Source organism: Rattus rattus, chromosome 1 (genome assembly GCF_011064425.1).
Source record: "Rattus rattus isolate New Zealand chromosome 1, Rrattus_CSIRO_v1, whole genome shotgun sequence".
Taxonomy (NCBI): Eukaryota; Metazoa; Chordata; class Mammalia; order Rodentia; family Muridae; genus Rattus; species Rattus rattus.
This window is the reverse complement of record NC_046154.1, coordinates 201,791,066-201,817,481: the sequence shown is the minus strand read 5'-3', so window position 1 is coordinate 201,817,481 and position 26,416 is coordinate 201,791,066. Positions and strand designations below refer to the sequence as shown.

General features: G+C 42.0%; 1 protein-coding gene across 3 annotated transcripts in view; it reads right to left on the bottom strand.

Moving 5' to 3' along the window:
- Tafa2 (TAFA chemokine like family member 2) overlaps positions 1-26,416 on the bottom strand; it is a 464,270-nt gene that overhangs the window by 357,769 nt on the left and 80,085 nt on the right. The window contains exon 1 of one of the 3 annotated variants that reach the window (XM_032913308.1): positions 5,258-5,277. The exons of 1 other annotated variant lie outside the window; for it this stretch is intronic. In XM_032913308.1, coding sequence (XP_032769199.1) covers positions 5,258-5,262 — 5 coding nt within the window. In that variant the 5' untranslated portion in view covers positions 5,263-5,277. Of the gene's footprint in view, positions 1-5,257; positions 5,278-26,416 lie in introns of those variants that run through there. One more of the 3 variants, XM_032913314.1, reaches the window with a different exon arrangement.

Sequence of the window (26,416 nt, the reverse complement as noted above, 5' to 3'; positions counted from 1 at the left end):
CAAAGTGCTCCCAAAATAAAGCAAGAGGAAAAGAGCTGCAATGTGGGTAAACAGGAAAAGATGGAGAGACTGTGGCCATCACTCATCTATGCACTGGTCCTGCATAGCTCTCTGTCCAATGGTAGAATCTATGCAATATTCTTCAAACTACTTTAGCCAATTACTGTCCGGCATTTACCTTGGAGTTCTCTACCCCTTCCGGTGGATGCTTTTCTATCTACATAGAACACAGGTTTCAGAATCACCTCCTTAATGGAGTGACCCCATGTCAGAATCATCAGACACCCAGAGACAGTAAAACTGAAATTGAACTAAACTGTGAATCCACACTTTGACGAGTTGCCATTCACACATAGGGCTAAGACTCAGAGGCCTATGTATATTCTGCTGCCTTCAGTCCTAGTGGCAGTCCTAGTGGCAATTAATGCCTAATTAGACACCTGTGAGAAGCTTATTAAATTATATTTACACATTAAATGTTTGTTTAGTAAATCTAATAAATCATAAGATCACTTGAGGTTCCCAAGCAGATGGCATATTTTACATAAATTTAAGGGAATTAAAGAGTGCACACCCAAAAATTTGTTATCCGGTATGTGTCATAAACACTGGAAAAATTCCATGAAAGGAAGAACCCTTCAACCATAGTGATGATGATATGAGAGGAAAAACCTGGCAAATCACAAAATATAGAAGCACTCTACCTAATCAATATCTTAGGTCTCTAGAACATCCTCCCAATCAATACGATATACAATAATGAGAAGATGCACCTAAGAGTAAATAAAAAAAAGGAAAAAAGAAAAACCAGCGGATCGTAACACATCCCAGAACACCATTACCAGAATTGAAGTATATTAAAAGTGCATTTAACACAAGCATGCAATCGGTCTTCTTAACTCAGACAGCAGTGGCGATAAATAAGTGTGTCTACAAAGTCGTGACACTCCAGAAGGCCTACAAAACTCAGGAACAAACAGCTTTGAGCTCTCCACATAATCTAGAACTTTAGGACACATGCATGCCCATGAGTGTTTAACAGCACCTTGATTATTCCATTGTTAAAACTACTTTTTAATTGTGGAGTTCAATAACCAGCCACTGTCGAAGCAGATATTATATGTCCATTTTTCAACCAAAGAAATAACCATGTCTCCAAGAAGCTCAGCCAGAGCATGACAAATACAGAGGCGGATGTTCATAGCCAACCATTGAACGGAGAACAGGGTCCCCATTGGAGGAGTTAGAGAAGGATTGAAGGAGCTGAAGGGATTTGCAACCCCATAAGAACAACAATATCAACCAACCAGAGCTCCCAGGGACTAAACTACTACCCAAAGACCCATGACTCCAGCTGCATATGTAGCAGGGGATGGCCTTGTTGGGCACCAATGGGAAGAGAAGCCCTAATTCTATCCAAGACTGGATCCCCCAGTGTAGGGGAATGTCAGGGTGGGGAGGCAGGAAGTGGGGTGGTTCGGAAGGGGAACACCCTTATAGAAGAAGGGGAGGAGGATGGGTTAGGGGGTTTATAGATGGGAAACCAGGAAAGAGAATAACATTTGAAATGTAAATAAAAAACCCAATAAAAAAAGAAAAGAAAAGAAATAACCAGGCTTCAATGTGTTATTGAGGATGGCCTGTTTCCGATACATAAAAACCGCCAAGTAGCTTTTGGATCTTTCCTGCTGTTGTATAATGTGTTCAATAAACCTGGAGACAACTTTCAAAGGCGAGAGAAAGACAAGTAGTACACTGAGATCAGCGATGAGCCAGCCTCTGACTGGCTGTCCCCAGTGTGCATGAAGTCATCCCAGCCCTACAGCAGCCGTGCAAGCTGAGAATTATGCCTTTCCCCTCACAGCCCACCAATCAGGGTCAGCACTGAGCTTGCTTGCATGACACCCATGTAAGAGATGAATCTGTACAGCAAACCGTCTGACTAAAGACCGGCATCTTACCATCACATGCTGCCTCCTTGCTACCAAATGCTTACATTTAGCCTGGCTTTTGGTCCATAAATGCCTTAAAAATGGAATACGTTTGAGGTGCAGGGACTCTTCTAAAATAGACAATATTGGACATTTTTCTCTACAGTGAATGCTTTCTTTGTTTCACCCCCAGGTCAAGCCATTCACTGGGCTTCTGCATTGTGTCTGACACAAACCACACCTCAACACAGCTTTGCGTACACGCACACATGTACTCACACAAGGGAAGACCTACAAGCTTGTCCTTACAGTCTTCCCTGGGCAAACTATTTTTAAAATGCTATTTAATTACTATACATCTATCGAGAAGCATTAAAATTCTATTCTAAAATAACCCTCAAATTCAGTGCTGCGTATTACTGGCAAGGGCTTCGAAATGACTCTTTCAGAAACCCCTTGGCCTGTTTCCTCCTCTTCAGTATCCTATGGTATTGAAGTTTCAGAAAGAGACAAGACAAAAAAAATGACAAAAATAAAAACATCACCTCCACCAATGTGAAAGGTGGCTTTTCATAAATTAACTAACTTCTAAATATAGCCTGTAGCTTCCACATGGGGAATATATTCTATTTTCTATCTCTTACCCACCTGTACGCATAATTTTTAAAAAAATAGCATTTATTTATTTGGGGCCTTTCTACAGTCCCTTGGCTCATCCAGTTATCTAAAATCAACAGTCTCTGCCTTCTTGTAACAACGAAGGCTGTCATCTGTACATTCCCTGACCTCACAGCACTGACCAGCACTGACCAGCACTGACCAGCACTGACCAGCACTCCAGAGCACTGAAGAGATCTCCATCAGAGAATGACTCAGTTCTGAGCCAAGCAGCCGTGCCACTGTGACCGTATTCTGTGTTCTTCGTTCAAAGATGCTAATCCCATAGACCACAGAGGGAACGGTCCCTTAAATGGGGGCACCTAACCTACAGGCTGACCTGAATGCAAACACTATTTCATCCCTCTAAGACAGAGACTGAGGCCGACGAGGTGTACAGTGTTTGTGTAAGTCGCAAAGACATCAGAAAAGAGCATCTCAGTCATGATGATGAGCCGCATCCCATGTTTTCCTGTAGAATAGTGTCCAATCATATTACCTTAAGATGTGCACGTAGATATGAACGTCAAGTCAATCAATCAAGTGTGCCAGCTCTCTAGATTAGTGGGGAGTCATCCAAAGGACAGCCACAACCAGAGCCTGTTCCCAAGTGTGTTCCGCAATAAACAAGCCCTGGGAGAATTCTAAGGCTCACGAAAGATCCCAAATTCTCGATGGTCAGAACCCTCCACGGGCTCCTCTCCACTGACCTGTGCCCACGTGACTCGCGCCTGACTAATGGTTATCACCAAATCATCAGGCTAGCTCATAAAATGAACTTCCGGGTATAAAGAATTAATCCTTCTCTCTCATCCACGATCACGGTTATAATGGATCTGAACATTAGTTGGAAATAACCACTGAAGACATCTGACATTTGCCTGGTATGATAATTTTCTGACACTAAAACAAATATCTTAGATAATGGCTTTATGAAAAGGCTTATTTTACCTCCTGATTTCAAAGGCCCTAGTCCATGACTGGTAGAGGGAGAACAAAATAAAACATCTCCCCTGTGGTCACGAAAGGAAAGAGGCGGGAAGAAGACCGTGTTGAGGAACCGCAGTTCCCTCAGGGACCTGCAACCAGGGTTTGAGGCTGTCCCATTCGACCCATCTCTAGAAGGTTCCGCTAGCTCCCAATAGCACAAGGCTAAAAAAAAAAATCAATGCTTTACCATACAGACTTCATGACCAACATGGGCAAAATGCTGAGAGGAATTCCTTCTACCCGCATATGAGACATTAAATTGGGGGGGGGTTGCGGGGGAGAAACTGAACAAAGTGCTCTTTGCTGCACAGCTAGCTTGAAGAATAAATTATCAGTGAGAGTGTTTTCAAGACCACAGTACCCTGCTGCCCTGTCCTCCCTTGATTATGTTTTTTTTTTTTAATTTTCAATTAAGTAATGAAAAACTACTCACTAAGCTGTTACTTGGACAGCCATGGAATCTAGGTTCAGATGAATAGCACTGCTGGTTTTAAAATACGTTTCTAGGGCCATTAACGTACCAGACACAGTATCCTGACTCTTCAACAGCTCATGAGAAGAGCGGAGACTCCTCTCTTCGCAAAGTGTATCGTAAAGGTCACAATTAAATTAAACATCAACATTTATTAAAATCAAGTTGATACTTCCTGAGAATGCGATTCCGTCCCCCTGCCCCCAGCTGGTGGCAGCTGGCAAGTGGCTTCTCCTGTTCCACACAGTCGCCTTGTGGTAACACAGAGGCCATCGTGGGTCTTTCCTGGTAAACTCAGAGAGCTGATCTATGTTAGACAGCATCATGGAACAGCTCCGGATTACCGCGGCACTGCTGCGCGCAACGCCAGCTGCTCTCAGAAGCTGAACTGGTCCTTTACTACACCACAAGAGTACCCCCAGGAGCAAATGCCTAGGAGCGAATTCCCTCATCAGTTTGATGTAAAATATATGATGATGAAGTATGTAATGTGTGGGAGCAGGGCTAGCAACTCGTGCTACTTAAAGTTACAGTGGTTAGTGGTCACAAACTAGACCAGAGATGACTCTGGGCTCTCCTGAGCATGGCTGTTCTGTTATGTCCTACTCTGCCTTAACCGTCCTGCCAACCAAGTAAGAAATATATATACTTCTCTCTCTCTCCTCTTCTCTTTTCTCTCTTCTCTTCTCCTCTCCTCCTCCTTTCTCTCCTCTTTCTCACTCTTCATCACATCTCTCTCTCTCTCTCTCTCTCTCTCTCTCTCCCCCCCTGGCACACACACATACACATGTAAATATAGACCTCTGAGAGAGAGAGAGAGAGAGAGAGAGAGAGAGAGAGAGAGAGAGAGAGAAACAAGCCTCCTTGATCACTCTTGGAACAGATTGCTCTACTGCTCATGCAACCTCTGGCCCTTCAACAATAAATACCTGAACTCAATTATACAAGCTCCATTCCTGTGATCACAACTCCCACTAAGAAAGGTTGGCAGAAAACATTCTTCCACTCTGCTCTCTCAGCTAACACCAGAGGAGATATTGACTAAAGTCTACGTGCTCTTCATTCAGTAAGATTGCTTCGCCAGAACTGCTGGCATTCGCCGTTCTAACAGGGACCCTTCTCGTAAACGGTCATAGTTGCTGATGCCTTAACTGGACACTTTCCTTTCTGATCTTATCCTTGAGGCTGGAGTCACACATGCACTTACCCCATCCGAACCTAGAAGCATAGATACGATCCGATACAGTCTCTGTATCAGGTTCCAAATAGAAGCATAGATACGATCCGATACAGTCTCTGTATCAGGTTCCAAATCTTCAAGTCAAAACAGCAACAAGAGTCTCGCAGAATGGCTATTCACAGACTACATGTTTCCTCACCCACACCTCGGAGCCGACAGAACGGGATGCTGTGTGCTGGGAGGAAATGATACAAGTGACAAATGAGAAACGTCTAATTACTCAGTCACTTCTCAGATTCGGAGACAAAAGGAAGGAAACAGAGTTCAGGATGAAACGCCATCTCCTCTAACCCTATTGTGCCTGTGTACTGCGGTGCGTATTAAAGTACCATCGAGCCCTATTTTTAGACCTCTGCAACCCCAGAAGCATAAATCATTCCTGTGCCACAATCACCTATGCATGAGCGATGCCACGCTTAGCGTTTGGCAAGATCCTACAGTATAATGGGGAGCAAGTGGAATTTAGAATGAATAGCGATTACTCTCATAGATTAAAATTAGCCTAAAGATAGATTATTTGGGGGAACGATATGGGACAATAATTAAAAGGTGATAGACATGCCACTTACTAATCCTGATTTCCCAATTGCTCTCACAGTTGAAGTTAGAAGACTGATCTTTTACAAAAGAGACAATGCTAATCAATGACAGGATCGGTCTTGGTTTGGTTTTTTTTGTTGGCTGTTGTTGTTATTGTTGTTGTTGTTGTTATTGTTGTTTGGGGTTTTTCCCCTCCCTGATTTGTTTGTTTTGCTCTGTATTGTTTTGTTTTGTTTTTTTAATAATACATCTAATCTTTTGTGATTTTAACCACTGAGGTTCTCTCTGAAGTGCACATCTGATTAAAGGAGAAGAGAGACAACACAGAGACATGCTGGCCAAGGTGCTATTTTTCTAACAAGCCACATCCGTTACCACAGAAATAGAATCAAAAGGGAAATCTCCCAACCTAGACACCCTCTCCATCAAGATAGTAAAAGATGAAAATAGTTTTTTATTATTGAATAAGCATGAAATCTGCCTGTCATATAAATACATCAAAGTAACTGGCTAGCAGGTACAAAGACTGAACGTTATCTTAAAGTTTTATATGTCAGGCAAATATTAATAAGTTCATACAGCTTCAAGATAAGCAATAATAAGTCCTCAAGTAAGAAAATTCACCGACACTGTTTCTTGCATTCCATTCCAAATGTACCTGGTGATCAGGGGGGCCAGCTGCATTAGTTAGCCCAGGGGTTCTCAGCCTTCCTAATGCCGTGATCCTTTAATACAGCTCCTCGTGTTGTGGGGACCCCCAACCATAAAATTATTTTTGTTGCTACTTCACAGCTATAATTTTGCCACTGTTTGAATTGTAATGTAAGCCTCTGTGTTTTCTGATGATCTTAAGCGACCCCTGTTCAACCCTGAGGGGGTTCTCTTGACATGCAGGTTGAGAACTGCTGGGCTAACTGGTTTTATTGAGAGCAAAATCAAACTTGTCATCTTCATGACAGAAGTTTTTGGAATTTGAATCAGACTTCCCCTTTGAGCATCCTGGCTCAGTTTAGGCTCCTCTGATTCCAGAGACACTGAGAGTCCAGGGTGCTCTCTCCCTAGGGGCTTATAGTCCAACAAGATGGCCTCCAGATCCTGAAGGAAGGCATTCCTAAGTCCTAAAGCTGACCAAAGGACTGAGAGGATTAAAAAAACATTTCAGATGGGAGCAAATACAATGAACTTCTCTGAGCTAAAGACTTCATAAAAAGCAGGAAGGAAATCTAGGTTTCCTTGTAACAGGGAGAACTCAGCCTCCAATTTTTAGTTTTCATTGCTCTCACTCCATTTCAGTCACCGTGATTACCATAATGCAAACTTTCTTACCAAGGACACGTGACTGCCGCAAGTCCCTAAGGCAGAGGTTTAAAAAAAAAAATAAGCAAAAAGAGCTATAAAATGGCAATGGTTTACTCAAGTTAATAATAATAATAATAATAAAAATGGCAATGGTTTCTCCACCATTAAATCAGAACAAATTAATATGTCATGCCAAACCGCATACATTATGGACTAAGATGATTATTGATAATATAGTTCGCCAGGGGAAAAGCAAATTCTTAATAAGCCTTTGTTTTCCTGCCCATCTGACGGGGATGATGATTTCATTTTTAATTTGTTCAGAAGTAAATTTATAATGATAACGAAAGGGAAACAAATTGGCTCCCTTGTATGAGATTATCTATACAATCATTAGTCATTAAAAATGTATTATGTTGGGTACAAGGAGGAGTTCCGCATTCGTCTAAATAATGCATGTCACCCAACAAAACGCATAGCAGGGATAAGTTAAGTGTGGCAACTTACCAAAATCCCCACCGGTCCTAATGTCGGACGTGCACTTGGCTGCCGGTGCACGGGCCAACGTGGAGCTCCTCTTGCTGACTCTCCCACCTATGTACGGTGATTTTCCGCTAAGTGCTCTGATGAAGCCATCTAAGGTTAGCATGGAGAGGGATGTGTAATGCCAATCAATAGCCAAGTAAAACAAACCCACCGGAAGTCAGAAGGGATGCTCAGAGAGTAATGCTTTCTGTCGAGCCCTGAGAGGGCAAAAGCTAAGGGAGCCATCCAGAGGATGCTACCATGGACCTCACTGGAGTGAGGATGCTGTCTTTTCCCATTTGATGAAAGATAGGCATAGTCCAGGTTCGTGCTACCTGGTAGGATAAATGTAAAGAGAAACTTGCTGGTTTAATGAAAATGCACGTGCCTCCAATTCAGGTATTTTCCCAAAAGTTTTCTGGCCTCTCGAGTCTGGGAGGATGAAGGCAAAAGAGAAGTATGGTTCAGATTCCTCATGTAAATTTGCACACAGCAAATCTGACGAGTTCACCCTTAAGATGACATCCCAGCCACAGTCCTGAGGACCTACAGCAGCAGCAGATGACCCTTTTAGTGTACTCTCCTTTTCTTGAACGCAGAGGTTCGCTGTTTCAGCGCTTCTCCCTAAGAGCACACTGTGATGACAGCCACCTCCTTTGCCTTCCAGCAAATTAAAAGTGAAAACAGGTGACAGCAGATGCTGGCGACGGTGTGGAGGGCTCCATGACTGCTGGGATTGCAAGCTGTTACGACCACTCTGGAAATCAGTCTGGCGGTTCCTCAGAAAATTGGACATAGTACTACCTGAGGACTCAGATCTACCACTCCTGGGCATATACTCAAAAGGTGCTCCAACATATAACAAAGACACATGCTCCACTATGTTCATAGCAGCCTTATTTATAATAGCCAGAAGTTGGAAAGAACCCAGATGCCCTTCAACAGAGGAATGGATACAGAAAATGTGGTACATCTACACAATGGAATACTACTCAGCTATCAAAAACAAAGGCTTCATGAAATTCTTAGGCAAATGGATGGAACTGGAAAATATCATCCTGAGTGAGGGAACCCAGTCACAAAAGAACACACATGGTATGCACTCACTGGTAAGTGGATATTAGCCCAAAAGCTTGGAATACCCAAGGAACAATTCACAGACCATATGAAGCTCAAGAAGAAAGACCAAAATGTGGATGCTTCAGTCCTTCTTAGAAGGGGGAACAAATTACTCACAGGAGGAAATACAGGGGTAAAGCATGGAGCATGGACTGAAGGAAAGGCCTTCCATCCAGAGACTGCCCCACCTGTGGATCCATGCCATATGCAGCCACCAAACTCAGTCACTATTGCTGATGCCAAGAAGTGCTTGCTGACAGGAGTCTGATATGGATGTCTCCTGAGAGGCTCTGCCAGAGCCCTACTGATACAGATGAGGATGCTTGCAGCTAACCATCAGACTGAGTACAGGGACCCCAATGGAGGAGTTAGAGAAAGGACAGAAGGAACCAAAGGGGTTTGCAACCCCATAGGAAGAACAATAATAACCAGCCAGATGCCCCAGAGCTCCCAGGGACTAAACCACCATCCAAAGAGGACTTGTGGAGGGACTCATGAGCCCAGCTGCATATGTAGCAGAGGATGGCATTGTTTGGCATCAAAGGAGGAGAAGCCCTTGGTCCTGTGAAGGCTTGATGCCCCAGTGTAGAGGAAAGCCAGGACAGTGAGGTGGAAGTAGGTGGGTGGGAGGGGAGGATTCTCACAGAAGCAGGGGATGGGAGAGGTGGGGAAGGGGATAACATTTTAAATGTAGATACATAAAATATCCAATAAAAACAAATATTTCTAAAATGTGAAAACAGGTTCCCTGCCAGGAGCCACAGCAGCACCTGAGAGACTAGTGTGTGAGAGAATTCTTTGTCCAGTGACTGTGTTCTGTTTCTACAGGATCGCTGCTTCCCTTTGACTTCAGCAGACTCAAGACATCCCTGCCCTTCCTTCACCAGCTCAACATCAGCCCTTCCACACAGTCCAGATGAAATGCCCACGAGAAAAACCTGCTTCTCAGTGTTCTTCAGGCATTGATTTCTGCTTTCATATTCTGATCCTGCTAAAACCCACCCTCGGCAGAGCCTGGGAGTAAAAGTAACAAAGTGGAAACAAACCAGGTTGCTTTTCAACTTTGGAAAATACACGGGTTTTTTGTTTTTTTCAAAATGATATAAAAGGGTAATCAAGAGGAAGGGTTAATGAAGCTGTGAGAAAAGTGGGAGGGGACAAAACCGCATTTCAGAATAAAAAGGAAACTGTGAATGCTGACGGATGGGTAAGGCAATGTTTTCTGAGTGTTGTTTCCTTTGGTTTAGGCTCCTGATTGCATTAGATTTTTTTTAAAGAGTTCTAATACAATGACCTAAGATAATTTTCTTCTTATAATATTTTTTCTTTCTTTCTTTCTTTCTTCCTTTCTTTCTTTCCTTCTTTGTTTCTCTTTCTTTCTTTTCGTTCGTTCTTTCTTTCTATTACTTTTATTTTTTTACAGTCTAGTCGTTATCCCCCTTCTGGTCTGCCCTCTGACAGCAACAGTTCCTCATTCCTACCCCCCCACTCTGCCTCCAAGAGGATGCCCCCCACATGCTCCCACCCCACCCTGCCATGCCTCCCTATCCCTGGGGCCTTAAGTCTCTCTAGAGTAAGATTCGTCTTCTCTCACTGAGGCCACACCAGGCATCCTCTGCTGTAGATCTGTCAGGGGCCTCGTAAGAGCTGGTGTGTGCTGCCTGGTTGGCGCTCCGTGTCCGGGAGATCTCAGGGGTCTGGGTCAGTTGGGACTGCTGGTCTTCCTATGGGGTCGCCCTCCTAAACTCCTTCCAGTCTTTTCCTAATTCAACCACAGAGGTTCCTGACTCCAGATCATTGGATTTTATTTATTTTTATGAGTGTATGTATGTATGTATGTATGTATGTATGTATGTATTATTTGGGGGTAAGGTGTAGGGGTGTGCACCACGTGAATACCTGGTGTCCCCTGAAGGCAGAAAAGGGTGTGAGATTCAATGGAACTAGACTGAGTTTGCGAGCTGTCATAAGGGTGCTGAGAAACCTTGGCAAGAGAAGCAAGTGTTTTCAACTGCTCAGTCATCTCTGAAGCCCCAATGTAACTTTCTTAAGTATGTGTGTGTATATGTGTGTATACATATAATAGCCAGATTATGTGTGTATATATACACACATATATACATTTATATATAGCATATATACATACATTTTATATATTCCTATATAGTATATCTATAAATGTATTATATATATACATATGTATATACATATATACACATGTGTACATACATACATATATACATTTTTATATACCACATACACATGCATTTCATATTTAGCATATCTATAAATGTATGTATATATACACATATATACTATACATATACATAAATGTAGGTATATATTATATATACATATATTTTGTATGTGTGTAGTATATATAAATGTATGTGCATATAATGTATATTATGTATGGTATATAGTACATATATAGTATATAATACAATATGTATATACATTTATATTATAGTATATATAAATGTATGTGTATGTATATATATTTTTATACTAACATATACTAGTATATTATATTCCTCCAACTCCTTCCACAGCAGCCCACCAATCTTAAATCAATAGCCTCTTTTACTTTATTATTGTTACCTATGAATGTATGAATAAGTATGCTCAGACATGTAAATAGGACCTGCTGAGTCCACTTTTGTTGTTTGTGTGGGCTTAAGGGATGTCCACATTGTCCTAGATAACCAGCAGTCTTTACTTATCTTGAAGTTCTTCACCTAAGGGCGAAGCCCTGTCAGATTTTCTCCTTCCACATTAGCATGTCCGTTAATATTACCATTGTTCCTGTCTTCTTTTTACAGCCATTCCTAGGAGGAACTGTTTCATAACAGACTTCCTAGTATTCTGATTCTCAACAATTTTTCTATCCCCATTCCTCAATGTTCCCTGAACCATGGATGTAGGAGCGCTTATATTTACCTGAAACTATATACAATACATATAAACATACGTGTGTATATGCATGTGTGTGTGTGCATGTGTGCAACTTATACCACTTAGTATCACAATGCTTTTCATATAAATGTTTGTGCATATTTGTGCATGTGTGTTTGTGTGTGGTGTGTGGTGTGTGTGTGTGTGTGTGTGTGTGTGTGTGTGTGTGTGTGTGTAACTTATATTAGTTGGGCTCCTCACAACTACCACGGACTAACAAAAAAGCCAGTACCAAATATCTTGAGAAACATCCTTTCAAATGGTTGGTCAGGATAGTCCACGTGACTCTCAAACATAGGGTACCACTGTTGCCTTTGACTGCCTCTCAGGGATTGAAGATGAGCCCCTATTGGTGAAGACACTGAATTCTTGGGACACAAGACTTGGTCCTGGTACTGGGTCTACCATGAAAGCCTCTTCTCTTCATTCTAACTTCCAAGATACCAGAAAATGCTATTCAAGCTGCCAGGGGAGAAAAGCAATTAAACAGAAATAACGAGTTACAATACCTAAGATCCATGGTGGCACCAGCATGGCGTGATATACACAAATGCGCAATAGTGGCACTCGCGTACAGGTGGAAGCCAACAGCTGTCTGATTGGATTTAAAGTCTACTCAAAGGGAATGAAATTGCGCCTGCTTCTGGACATCTACCTAGCTTCCCAGGGCTATTGCGAACTTCAGAAAGAAATCTACCACAGCCACTGTGCTAGACCAGCCAAATTCCTTACTGAATTCTAACTCTCATCCTTAAACCCACAGATTAGACCCTGTGTTAGACCATCACAAAAAACCACAACTCAACATGGTGCCTGGAACAGTGGCTCTCAACCTTCCTAATGCCACAACCCTTCAAGACAGTTCCCCGCGCTGTAGGGGCACCCAGCCATAAAAATATTTATTGCTACTTTGTAACTGTGATTTTACTACTGATATGGTCCATAATATGTGATATGTGCCCCCCTGTAAAGGGGTTGTTGATCCCCAGGAGAGTCCTGACTCAGAGCAATCAATTGTGCAGCCTGCACACCCAGTAGCTACACCTAAAACGGCCTTCTTAAGGAAGACTGGCATTAAAAGAAACCGAATGAGGAAATGTGGAACAGAATCACCTTCTCAGAGTGAGCGCAAGCCTCTCAGCCCCCTGCATTTATCCTTCCCACGGTGTGCGCTCACAGCAATGGCCTTCTCACTGAGTGACAAAGGCTGTGTTTTGCTTTGGTTAAATACTTTCTAGATAAATAAAATAGGAATAACACTGAATGAATGCAAATGACTAAATTTTAATGTCATTATCAGGACTTGCAGGAGAACATTCGAATTGACTTCTCTTTCTTCCAGTCTGCTTTGGAAGCTGTGAACGATTATTTTAAAGGCTTTATTCTTAGCAAAAAAAAAAATATTTCAGTTACAATGTTGCAGGGGTGCATGAGGCCCTGGGTTCCCTTCCCAGCTCCAAAACCAAAAATTTCCAGTTACCTGGGGAGTTAAGAGCACTTGCTGACCTTCTAGAAGATCTGGCTCAATTCCGAGCACCCACATGCTGTGAGTGGCTCATAGCCATCTAGAACGTCTCTTCCTGAGATCCTAGGTACTCTCCTGGCCTCTATGGGCACCAGGCATGGATCTGGTACACAGTCAGACATATAAGTACAAAATATCTCTACAGAAACAAGGAAAAAATTCATTCACATTCACCGTCTTTTTATTTATTGATTGTTTGTTTGTCATGGTAGTTCATTTCCACATGAAGGTATTTATCACTATCTTTAGCATGTATGAGAAAATTAAATTGTTTAGGAATTCAAACATGCATAATGGCCCAACAACTGAAGATAATTTGTTAAATCAACCAAGCAAACTATTATAGAACATGGGTCAAGTTATTAAAAACCTCCAATTAGTAAAACTTTCAGCAATAATAAAAATTAGTTCTATTGCTAAACCCAATAAAACCGCGATTAGATTAAAATAACACTGCGATTAGATTAAAATCCACAATCAGGCTATGAAGCTATATTTTTGTCATTACCTTTTCTTTTTAGGTATGTTTATTATATTTTTGGTATGAGTGTTTTGCTTACATGGGTGTTGTATGTACACCATTATGTGTCTTATACCTTTGGAGACCAGAAGAGGGCATTAGATCCCCTGTATCTAGAGTTACAGACAGTTGTGAGAACCCATGTGGGTCCTGGGAACTGAACGCAAGTCCTCTACAAATGGTCTATTTTTTAAACAACTCTTTTTTAAAGATTTATTTATTCATTATATATAAGTACACTGTCGCTGTCTTCAGACACACCAGAAGAGGGCATCAGATCCTATTACAGATGGTTGTGAGCCACCATGCGGTTGCTGGGATTTGAACTCAGGACCTCTGGAAGAGCAGTCAGTGCTCTTTTGTTTGTTTGTTTGTTTTATTAATTATTTACATTTCCCCTCTGCAAACTTCCCATTCCCCTTCCCCCACCCACCCAGCTACCCACTCCTGCCTCTCACTCCTCTAGCTTCTCCCCTCACTGGGGCAACAAGCCCCTACAAGACCAAATACTGCCTCTCCCACCGATGCCACGCTAGGCAATCCTCTGCTACACATGTAGTAGGAGCCATGAACTCACTCATGTTACTCTTTGGTTGGTGGTTTAGTCCCTGGGACCTCTAAGAGATCCAGCTAGTTGATTCTGTTCTTCTTATGAGGTTATAATTCCCTTCAGCTCCTTCAGTCCTTCCCTATCTCTTCCATTGGGGTCCCTGGGCTCAGTACAATGGTTGGCTGTGAGTCTCTGTGTCTGTCTTAGGTGCTGGCAGAGCCTCTCAGAGGACAGCCATACAATGCTCCTGTCTGCAGTTATTGGCATCAGCAATAGTGCTGGGGTTTGGTGCCTGTGAATGAGATGGTTCCAAAGGTAGGCGATCTCTGAATGGCCTTTCATTCAGTCTCTGCTCTATGTTTTTTCTTTTCTCATACCTATTCTTTTTTTCTTCCATCTTTATTAAATTGGGTATTTCATATTTGCATTTCAAATGTTATTCCCTTTCCCAGTTTCCAAGCCAACACCCTGTAACTCCTCCCCTTCCCCTTCTATATGGGTGTACCCTTCCCCATCCACCCCCCATTACCACCCTCCAACAATCTCAATCACTGGGGGTCCAGTCTTGGCAGGACCAAGGGCTTCCCCTTCCACTGGTGCCCCTACTAGGCTATTCATTGCTACCTATGCAGTTGGAGCCCTGGGTCAGTCCATGTATAGTCTTTGGGTAGTGGCTTAGTCCCTGGAAGCTCTGGTTGGTTGGCATTGTTGTTCATATGGAGTCTCAAGCCCCTTCAACTCAGTCCTTTCTCTGATTCCTTCAACAGGAGTCCCATTCTCAGTTCAGTGGTTTGCTGCTGGCATTCGCCTATGTATTTGCCATATTCTGGCTGTCTCTCAGGAGAGATCTACATCCGGTTCTTGTCAGCCTGCACTTCATTGCTTCATCCATCTTGTCTAATTGTGTGGCTGTATATGTATGGGCCACATGTGGGGCAGGCTCTGAATGGGTGTTCCTTCAGTCTCTGTTTTAATCTTTGCCTCCCTATTCCCTGCCAAGGGTATTCTTGTTCCCCTTTTAAAGAAGGAGTGAAGCATCTGCATTTTGGTCAACCTTCTTGAGTTTCATGTGGTCTGTGCATCTTGGGTAATTCGAGCATTTGAGCTAATAGCCAGTTATCGATGAGTGCATACTATGTGTGTTTTTCGGTGATTGGGTTACCTCACTCAGGATGATATTTTCCAGTTATATCCATTTGCCTATGAATTTCATGAAGTCGTTATTTTTGATAGCTGTGTAGTACTCCATTGTGTAGATGTACCACATTTTCTGTATCCATTCCTGTATTGAAGGGCATCTGGGTTCTTTCCATCTTCTGGCTATTATAAATAAGGCTGCTATGAACATAGTGGAGCATGTGTCTTTGTTATATGTTGGGGCATCTTTTGGGTATATGTCCAAGAGAGATATAGCTGGGACCTCAGGTAGTGCAATGTCCAATTTTCTGAGGAACCTCCAAACTGATTTCCAGAATGGTTGTACCAGTCTGCAATCCCACCAACAATGGAGGAGTGTTCCTCTTTCTCCACATTCTTGCCAGCATCTGCTGTCGCCTGAGTTTTTGATCTTAGCCATTCTGGCAGTCAGTGCTCTTGACCACTGAACCATTTCTCCAGAACAGATGTTCTTAACCACTGAACCATCTTCCCAGACTCTGAAGTTGTGATATTTCTCCTTTTCATAAAAGTAATGTGTAAATTACAACTTCAGATATCTATTATGAGTGAGGGTCTACTGGACCTAAAGCCTGTGGCATTGACCATCCCTTGACAGTCTCAGGCACATGAGCATAAAGAAGCTCTGTCAAAATTGCACAACTTGCTTGTCTTGGTACAATTCATAATACTGCCTTGGTTCTTTTCCTTTTGCTATGATAAATCATCATAATCAAGTTAATTTATAACAGAAAGAATTTAATTGGGGGAGGGTTTACAATTTCAGAGGGTTAGAATCTATGAGCACTCTAGCAGAAAGCACAGTAGCAGACAGACACACAGTACTGGAGCAACAGGTAGGAGCTCATATCCTATGAATGACCACAGGAAAAATGCGACACTATGAATGGTGCAAGTCTTTTGAATCCTCTAAAGCCACCTCCAGTGACATGCCCCCTCCAACAAGGCCACACCGCCTAACCCTTCCTGAATGGCCCCACCAACTGGGGTCCTGGTTTTCAAACATATGAGATTGTATATTAAGGCTATTCTCATTCAAACCCCCATATTAAGAGTGCCCAGCAACTTCTCCAAAAAACGTTATTTTGTTATTAATTTGTCATATATCCTAACTGGGAAACCTATTAACTCACAGGTCTCATGTGATTAAAATTTCTTTGAACCCACTATGGACTAATTAATTAAAACATGGTTTTTGTCATTTAGACTGAGGCTAACATCTAAAAAGTATAGTGGCTGTCTTTTAAACTATTTCCTCAAAACTGACTTCCTTTAAGTAAAGCTTTATCTATAATGTAGTTATTTTTTATCTTAATTCAAAATGCACAAGAGAAGCAAATACGGCCATCTTGGCTACATATCATCAAACTGAAAGCAATTGAGCATTGCCTTCTATGTGCTCTGTGTGTAAGCCTCTCCTGCTCTCCAGATCCCAAGTTTCTATGCCAGATCACCCTGACACTTCTGCCGAAAGCCAATATTTCTCACGGTTTTGATATTTTTCTTCTATTTATCACAGCATGTCACAAAAGCTATGGTAAGAGTTTGACAGTTCATGGGTCTTTAGCCTTGGGTCAAGCCGTCTCACAAGTCTCTTTCTTGGTTCTTGTTGGTAAAGGCCACAGTATCTAAACAGACTTGCATGGAATCCACAGTGCCAAGTCCACATCTTCAGACTATAAAGCCAAGTATACAAAATACCACTTTTTATACGTTTATGTTTTTTGCACTGGTGTGATGGAAAAGATATCTCAATACATTTAAGAGTCAGTGGTTTAATAATTAACAAATAATTATAAAATAAGGACATGAAGTTGGGAGGCAGAGGCAACAGGGAGATCTGAGGTGAGTTGGGGGTAGGTACCAAAGGTTATATGTATACACTGTATATATGTAAGAAATACATGTTGGGAGGCTGGAGAGATGGCTCAGCAGTTAAGAGCACTGACTGCTCTTCCAGAGGTCCTGAGTTCAATTCCCAGCAACCATGTGGTGGCTCACAGCCATCTGTATTGGGGTCCAATGACCTCTTCTGGTGTGTCTGAAGACAGCCACCATGTACTCATATTTATATAAAATTAAATAAATCTTTTAAAAAAGAAATGCATGTTATATATATATGTACTTATACATATGAAATTTTCAAAAAATTTTTAAAGTAAAAAAAAAAAACATCCTGCCCCTCTCACCTGCCTTCTGTCACCTGTCTCCTTTAGTCCAGTAGCATTAGATTTCAATCCATCATGGGGGTAAAGGTTTGCTCATACAAAAGCACAGGGAGTGTCTACAAAACCTCACTCACTACTCTGTTGTCAGTCCTTTCCAGGGTTGCTGGCACAAGAGGTGATGATTTCACAGAGCACATGCCAGACAGATTGAAACAACAGAGTTCAGGATGGTAGCACAATCCTATTTTCCTGTAATTTGTGGGTCCTAACCTCATGTACTGGTGTTCGTGGAGCACAACTGTAAGCTGTGACTAGAACACCAGGCAAGACCCCAGCATAGAATCGGTCACAGGAAGCTCTAATCCATTATGGCTGCTGCTCTTGGAGGAAGAGTGTCTTAGTCAGGATTCCTATTCCTGCACAAACATTGTGACCAAGAAGCAAGCTGAGGAGGAAAGGATTTATTCATCCCACATTGCTGTTCATCACCAAAGGAAGTCAGGACAGGAACTCAAGCAGGTCGGGAAGCAGGGGCTGATGCAGAGGTCATGAAGGGATGTTACTTACTGGCTTCCTTCCCGTGGCTTGCTCAGCTCTTTTACAGAACCTAAGACCACCAGCCCACAATGGGCTGGGCCCTCCCACCCTTGATCACTAGTTGAGAAAATGCCCTACAGCTGGGTCTCATGGAGGCATTTCCTCAAGGAGGCTCCTTTCTCTGTGGTAACTCCAGCTTGTGTCAAGTTGACACACAGAACCAGCCAGCCCCAAGAGGAAACATAAACGATGCACACAGAGAGCAGAGACCAGCAAGTCAAAGAAGGCAGTGTCTCATCTGATGGTGCCTTCGTCTTGGGCTTCTCACCTCCAGAGTTTCTTCCTCTGCCATCTAAGATCACCCAACCAGCAGGATTCTCTCCTGGCAGCCATAGCCGACCAAAACACACATGAGTGAGTTTCAAGGCTCCATTGCAACCTATTCGTTCTGTAGGCCGCTCTCAGACCCTCCTTGCTGCCTCGCACCTCTGCTCGGCTGGCTTCGGTAGCTGCCTCTACTGTATTTATATTGCATTCCACTCTCAGCAGTTCACAGCAGACTTACTCTCGCTGTTCAAGGACAAAATGCTTCCAATTTTGTTTCAAAACACCAAACACATGGTACCTTTTGGGAAGCGCGTTTTGGATATTCAATATGTTTCTATATCTGAAATTCTACTACTGATCTAGAATACTTCGCTCGAGACGCCACAGATTTCTAAAAGATATTTTTAAATGTTCAGTACTTCAAATGCCTCAAGTATCTTTATGGGCCTTCAGATACTTATATTATTTACATTTTTGGCCTATCCTTTAGAAAATAGCGAAATCATACAGTAATAAAATTAACTATTCCTATCCTTCCATTTCATATGATAAAGACATAAAATCTAAGGCTGAGTTTTCTGATTTTTTTTAAGCATGGGATACATGTGTGTTCAGTCAGACGTGTCCCTGCATACACGTGGGGATCAACCTTCCTGGAAGCTGAGCTCAGGTTGCAAGTTCAGGCAGCAGGGACGGTTACCCATGAAGCCATTTTGCTGGCCCTAAAATGTTTTTCATGTAGCATAATCTAAAGAGCATCAGTAGATAGTAGAAAAACAGAAACAGGACACAGCCTGCCACACCGACTATTATCATATAGGCAAATGCTAAATTCCTTCCCCATTTGGGAGAGCATTTTGCCTCTGTGTGCCTAAAGTATCCAACCTGAGCATTGTTCATAACAGACCCTCGTCATTGCTAAGGTATGACCCATTTTCATATAGCTATGTACCCATTTCTAAAATATTTTTATATCTTGAAGTTATAATTACATGGTTTTCCCCTTCCCCTTCCCCACCCCAACTCTTCCCACACACTGCCCTCGCTCTTACACAGCTCTCTGTTGCCCACGTGTGAGAATCATTAGTTACATAGAAGCAGATATATATGCTGAGTCATACAATATATGAGCAGCCACTTTCTCCAAAATGTTTAATAGTTTCTAAAATGATGACATCAATTTGCATCAGAAGGACCTCTATCCTCTCCAGCAGACGATGGCACTGGCTTGTAATTTTTTCCCCAAAATAAGACTACTGTGTGGTATTATCATCTCTGTCTGCTTTTCTGTGGTCACTAATAAACATGACTCACCACACTGTGCTTTCTTACTATCTCCTGGCTGACCACATCATTTTCTTCCTCGGCGAAATGTCTACTAATGAGATCATTCATTTTCCAGACTGACCGTGTGTGACTCTTGTGTTGCTGACACCAGTCCTTTGTCAACTTTGTAGGTGGGAAGGAACTTTTCATTTTCTTAGAAAGCTTTCTAGATGAATCAGGGTTCCTGATGTTAACGGGATAAAGTGTACCTGTTTTATAATCAACGTATTTGGTTCCCTATACAAGAAACATTTTCCTCATTTTATCTCTGTAATCCATTTACTATGTTTTCCATTAAGTGCTTAAAATTTTGCTTTTGACACTTAAATCTTCCATCTGACTTGAGTGAGAGGTAAGGCTGGTGTTGCATATGCTCTTAGACAATTAGTGAAGTCTCTATTCTTCAAGCATTTAGCTTTACTACAGAGTGTGGCTATTGAATGATTTTCGTAAGATGACTTCAAATCTTTATAAATTAGGTAAAATTCCAATTATTTATGTGTGTTTTTTCTAAATAAAAGCAAATCATGCACAGTAGTAATTGAGGTTGCTAAGTTCATAAAATACAGTAAGAAAGGTCTACAAAAATGATTCAAGATAATTCAAAAGTTTTAAGTATGCACTGCTCTTGCAAGGGACTAGAGTTCGGTTCCCAACACCATTGAAGTCTCACATCCCACAGTGACCTGTAACTCCAGTTTCAGGGGATCTAATGCCTGCCTTTTTCTGGGTGGATTACATACACACACACACACACACACACACACACACACACAAATACACACACAAACACACGAATACACATACAGATACACATAAATACACAAATACACATACACAAATATACACATACACACAAATACACACACACACACAAATACACAAATACACACACAAACATATGAATACACACACAGATACACACAGATACACATATATACACAAATACACATACACAAATATACACATACACACAAATACACACACATACACACACACAAACACACACATACACACAAATACACACAAACACACAAATACACACACAAATACATACACACACAGACACAAATAAATATACACATATACACACATATACAAATAAACACACGCGCGCGCGCGCGCGCACACACACACACACACACACACACACACACACACACACACTTTTTTTCAAAACTAAAAACAGGAGCTGGAAAGATATAGCTAAATCACTCTCTGCCCTTCTGGGTTCAGTTCCCAGGACCTATTGCTGTCTCTTGACCACATGTAACGGAGTCCCAATAGACCTGATGTCTATTTCTGGTTTCCACAGACACCAGATATTCATGAGATGTGTTTACGTGCATGCAGGCACAAGCACATAAAATAAGTAAATAAAAATAACTCTATAGGCATTCACGGGGCTAGATATAGACTTTGAGTCTGGTTAATTTTGATGTATTTTTATTTACAGCTTTTTTATAATAAAGTTTAAAATAAAAAATAAAATAAATCTTAAAATCTTTTAATTTTTCTTTTTTTATTTTTTAATTTTTTTTAATTTTTCTTTTAAAAATGCAGTAACAATAATTATTTTTTTTAAAGAGGGAAGGCATGAAGGTGACTTCCCTCATACTGAATGCTACCAACTCCTCTGCCAAGTCACAGTGAGGGATCTATTTGATTAGCTGCAACAGAGAGAGGAGGAACAGACAATGGCAGACAAATGTAATCATTTCTCCACATTCCTATTTTCTGTTATCCATCAGCTTCCATTTTGGAATTTCTACCGTGGTTTGATTTGTTTTACTATCATCGTTACATTAATTACTTTTAATTAATTAGTTTGAATACTACTTTAAAATGAAGCGACGTCAATCTCTACTTCCTAGGTAAGGGATGACACACCCAAAGTGGATGAATTGCCAAATATCCACGACCTCAGAGGAGATTTTTCTCTGTGCTAGCCCCATCACTCAGTGACTTCTCAAGAAGTTTAGCTTTGAAATCATTCGACAAAATCTATTAAACATCGACTTCCAGCAAGGCACTGCACTACATACGACACAGAGCAAAACTTTAGTTTGCAATCTAATCAGTAATTTTAAAATGCAACCAAGTACAGCATTATAGAGCAAACTTTGATCTGCAGTGTACTCGTTAATTTAGAAATGCAACCGGGTACAGCATTACATAACCGAGGCAGCCAAAAATATTGTGGTTCTTTTAGCAATCGCTAAGCACATGCATCTCAATGGTCTCATTAAACAGGCATTTTGGGCTCTCTTTTTAAAGCATCCATTTAATAATTTGATGAGGTAGGAAATCTAGGTTAGAAATAGTCTACATTGGTAAGAGTCCTTAAGTAAAATCCATTCCCAAGCATGCTCTGAGAGAAGGCAAGGAAGAACGTGAAATGTCTTCTACGGTCAGGTGAATAATTTTCTCCCAAACTAAGAGATGGGGAGAAAAGATAAAGAACAGTCTTCTCGAACCACTTCTGTGGAGGAGTCAGACATTATTCTAGCACAGACAGGCATAGTGAGAAGACTAATGTTAGTCTTGAGTTTCCAGCCGCCTCAGAAGCATACATTCACATAAAGTTATGGCACATAAAGTAGAAAGGTCTTCTGCCTTCCCATCTTTCCCCATCCTGTACATTCTCTATCCCCTTACTGCCTTTGTTCAGTCCACCCACCACACTGCAATATTCCATCCCCGCTCACATTACCAACGAATGCGTGACAAGTTTTATGAATGCCCAGTAGAAGTTCCAACCCTCCCTCTCTCCTCTCTACTGAAGCCGCATCCACTGCGAGGCCTGGATTCTTTGGAAATGACATCTACCTTTAATCTCTTAAGCCAAAACACGTCAATATGAGAGATTTAGAAGGGTTTTATCCTTTACCAGGAACTGAATATAAATCTCTAAAGAGGGTCATAGAAGGAAATATGGTGCCACCAAAAAAAGAAAGAAAGAAAGAAAGAAAGAAAGAAAGAAAGAAAGAAAGAAAGAAAAGAAAGTTATTCTACTAGTTGTCAAAGGAACTTTGATCGAATCCCAGGTCCATGGTAATCCATTTGTGGTCCTGTTCTGGTTTGCTCTTTTGAACCTATGTTAAGACACTGGCCAAAAACATAGCTTAAGGACCAAAGAGTGTATTTGACTTACACATCTACATCGGAAGTCGTCATGGAGGAAATATAAGCTGGGAGATGAAGCAGAGACCGTGAGGAAATGCTGTGTGGTGACTTGCTTCCATGGCTTGCTCCGTTAGCTCCTTTACACAACCCTAGAGCACCTGCCCAGGAAAGGCACCACACGGTGGCCTGGACCCTCCCACCACAACCATGAAGCAAGAAAACATCCTCACAGACATGCAGAACAGCCGATCTTAAGGTGGTCTGTCTTCAGTTGAGGTCTGCCTTTCCTTTGCTTTACGTGTGGGCCCTGCCGAGGTGATCAATTAGCACTAGAGGTACTCAGTAACTGAATTTAATAACTGGAAGGAACAGCAATCAGCTTATACGAGTGTTTTAGGCAATTGTATGCTGTGTGAGAGGGTGTTCTTACATTGTAAATCAGCCTAAAGCACAGTCAGCTTCGTCTTACGGTCATGGAAAGATATTCAGCCAGATAGCTCCCGGGACAAACTGGTTTACCTGTCAGAGAGAAAGGACTTCCAGCTCATGTGTATAAAATGAAGGCATGAGGTTCCAAACTACTGTTCCTCCACTCCGTCATTAACCTAGTCGGTTGTCTGAAACAAGAGTGGATGCCGGGCGTGTCAGTCAAATAACTGACAGGGATGACTGCGACCCCATGACTTTGAAGCTTATATTCTGCCCATGGTCCAAAGCAACCAACAAACAAACAAACAAATAAATAGGGCACTGAAAACTCAGGAGCACAGTTGAATTCCCAGGTGAGTGTCACTGCCACCGCCGAGAAGAGGCAGACTGTGCAATCTGATTTATGTTGATAATCGGCCTGTGATGTCAGAAGAATCCTAAACCACTACGACATCCTTCACTAACAGACAGAGGTCCACATGAGACCCAAGGTCTTCACAGCTGAGGACCTAATATAGCATGTCTGCACCTAAAATCGGAAAGAACCTGCTTTGGGTTGGTGACCCTCCCACTCTACGGTAATAACTTACCATTCTGGGCTCAGGGGGCTCGAGACAACTCTGCAGTAGATGCCATTCTGTCTCCTTTACAAGTTCTGGCTCTCAGGACCATTACTGCCATTTTTATGAGTAGAGCAGTAGTAGATAACAAACATTATTGTAGGTCACAGAGCAATGTCTAATCTAGGCAGCCTTGTACATGGGATTGGCACTGTCCAGGTATGCTATGATAATCTGATGTGGCAACACGTCAAACACCAGAACAGTCTACTCCCCGCCTATCTCATGCTGCCTCTCCAAGCAGAAAAGTCGCACTTTCCCCATCTCTCTTCCCCCATCTCCTCTCCTTTCTAATGCTAAAACCAGTGAGGTTTAGCCCACTTTATCCTTAAAGTCTTTCTAGGCTTTTCCAACCTTAGTAATTTTCCTCTGTAGCTCTCTTCTGAGAAACTGTGTGATGTCCTCTCTGTACAAAATGAGCTACTGCTTAGCACTCGGTTGCCTCATCTGTCCTGGCTGCCAAACACAATTATTGACACTGGTGCCTTGAAGCTCATGGAGGACAGAGGGCAGTTTTGACTCTCCCTGTATGTTTCCCTGCACACAGACACATACACAACACACAGCACATACACACACAACACGCACACATACAGACACACATAGCACAAAGCACACACAACACACAGCACACACACACATGCAGACACACACAACACAAAGCACACACAATACACAGCACACACACAACACATAGCACACACAACACACAGCACACACAACACATACAGACAAACACAGAGACACACACATATAGACACACACAATACACAGCACACACACAACACAAGGCACACACATACAGACACACAAACACACATAAACACAGAGTTGCACATAGATATACACAAAACAAACACATACAACACAGCACACACATAGATACATGCAGACACACATAGACACACATACAGCACAGCACACACATAGATACAGTCAGCACATACACACAGATACACAGACACATGCATGTGCACTCGCGCATACGCACACACGAATGCGAACTCGTGCATGTACACACACACACACACACACACACACACAACTACTCTTTGGACAGTTAGCAGATTCGCGATTGATCTATGGAATAAACACCCACCTTTACTTAAATAGCCTCCAAGCTTATCTACTTCACATACAGATACACTCAGGGTGTGAGTCTATGTGGCAGTGGGCTTGAGGAAGGCAGGGAAGATGGCTTTTATTGTGTCACTGCCCCAAACATAAAATTCTCCAGAAATGGACCTGAATAAGGATTCAGTCTGAAGAGTTTTACAGAAAGAACTCAAAAACTGAGAAAAGGAAACTTGTTTTATGCGTTTAGCATTGAAGTCTTTTCTTGAGATCTGAAAATGAAAGGCTTCTCTGCATCAGCTCTGCCATTTCCCTTCAGGATGTGTAATACATCTTCCACATGCCAAGTGCCTCCTAAAATGGGAATCGCTAACCTCTTCTGTTTTACTGCTTTCTATTATCCTTCACACGTACACTCGCACGCGCGTGCGCGCGCACACACGCGGACCTCTGTCTCTGTCTGTGTCTCATCCTCTCTCTGCTCTCTGACTGTCTCTCCGCGTGTCTCACTCGCTCCCTCACTCATTCTAAGTGTCTCTGTATCTTTCTCTTGTTTCAGTGTCTGTGTGTGTCCGCCAGTCTGTCTGTCTCTCTTTTCCTCCCTCGCCCCCCCCCCCGCCGCCATTTACCCTCACCTCTCTCATCCCACACCCTCAAAAATCGCTTTTCACATTGAATTTCTTGTTCGGGCAGCAAAACTCTCCTGAAATTTGTTCATGAACTTCGGCGCCCTCTGCTGGCTTTGAAGTAATACAACAGGCATCTCTGCAGAATTGGCAGGGAATTTGCAAGTTTCCCCTGTTTGAACTCAGTAGCCAAGCCATGTATGGAAAAATTAAAGAAAAATTCAAGACTCGAATCAAACAATATTAAAAATCGAGACAAGAGGTTTCCAAGACACCACTACAGAAACCATCGGAGTTTTTTTGTTTGTTGTTTGTTTTTGTTTTTGTTTTTTTGGGTTTTTGTTTTTTTGGGTTTTTTTGGGTGTTTTGTTTTGCTTTGTTTTTGCTATTCCCATTTGTAGTAGAGTAGTTGAGTTCAGGAAGCTGGGGAAGGAGGGTGGGGGAAGGCAACAATCACAGAGATAACTATGGGAAACTGTCCAGAAGAAATCGATATAAGAAATAAGTTCCAGCTTACCTTTTTGTTTTCTGGAATCGAATGCAAATGTGTATGGTCACAGACTATGTAAGGTCCCAAAGTACAGTTTTAAATAAAGAGGAAGTAGCTAACTAATACTGCTGAGGGGCTAAAACACAGAAATTTTGGCAATAACGCTGAAATATACTTACTACCCAACCCCCTCG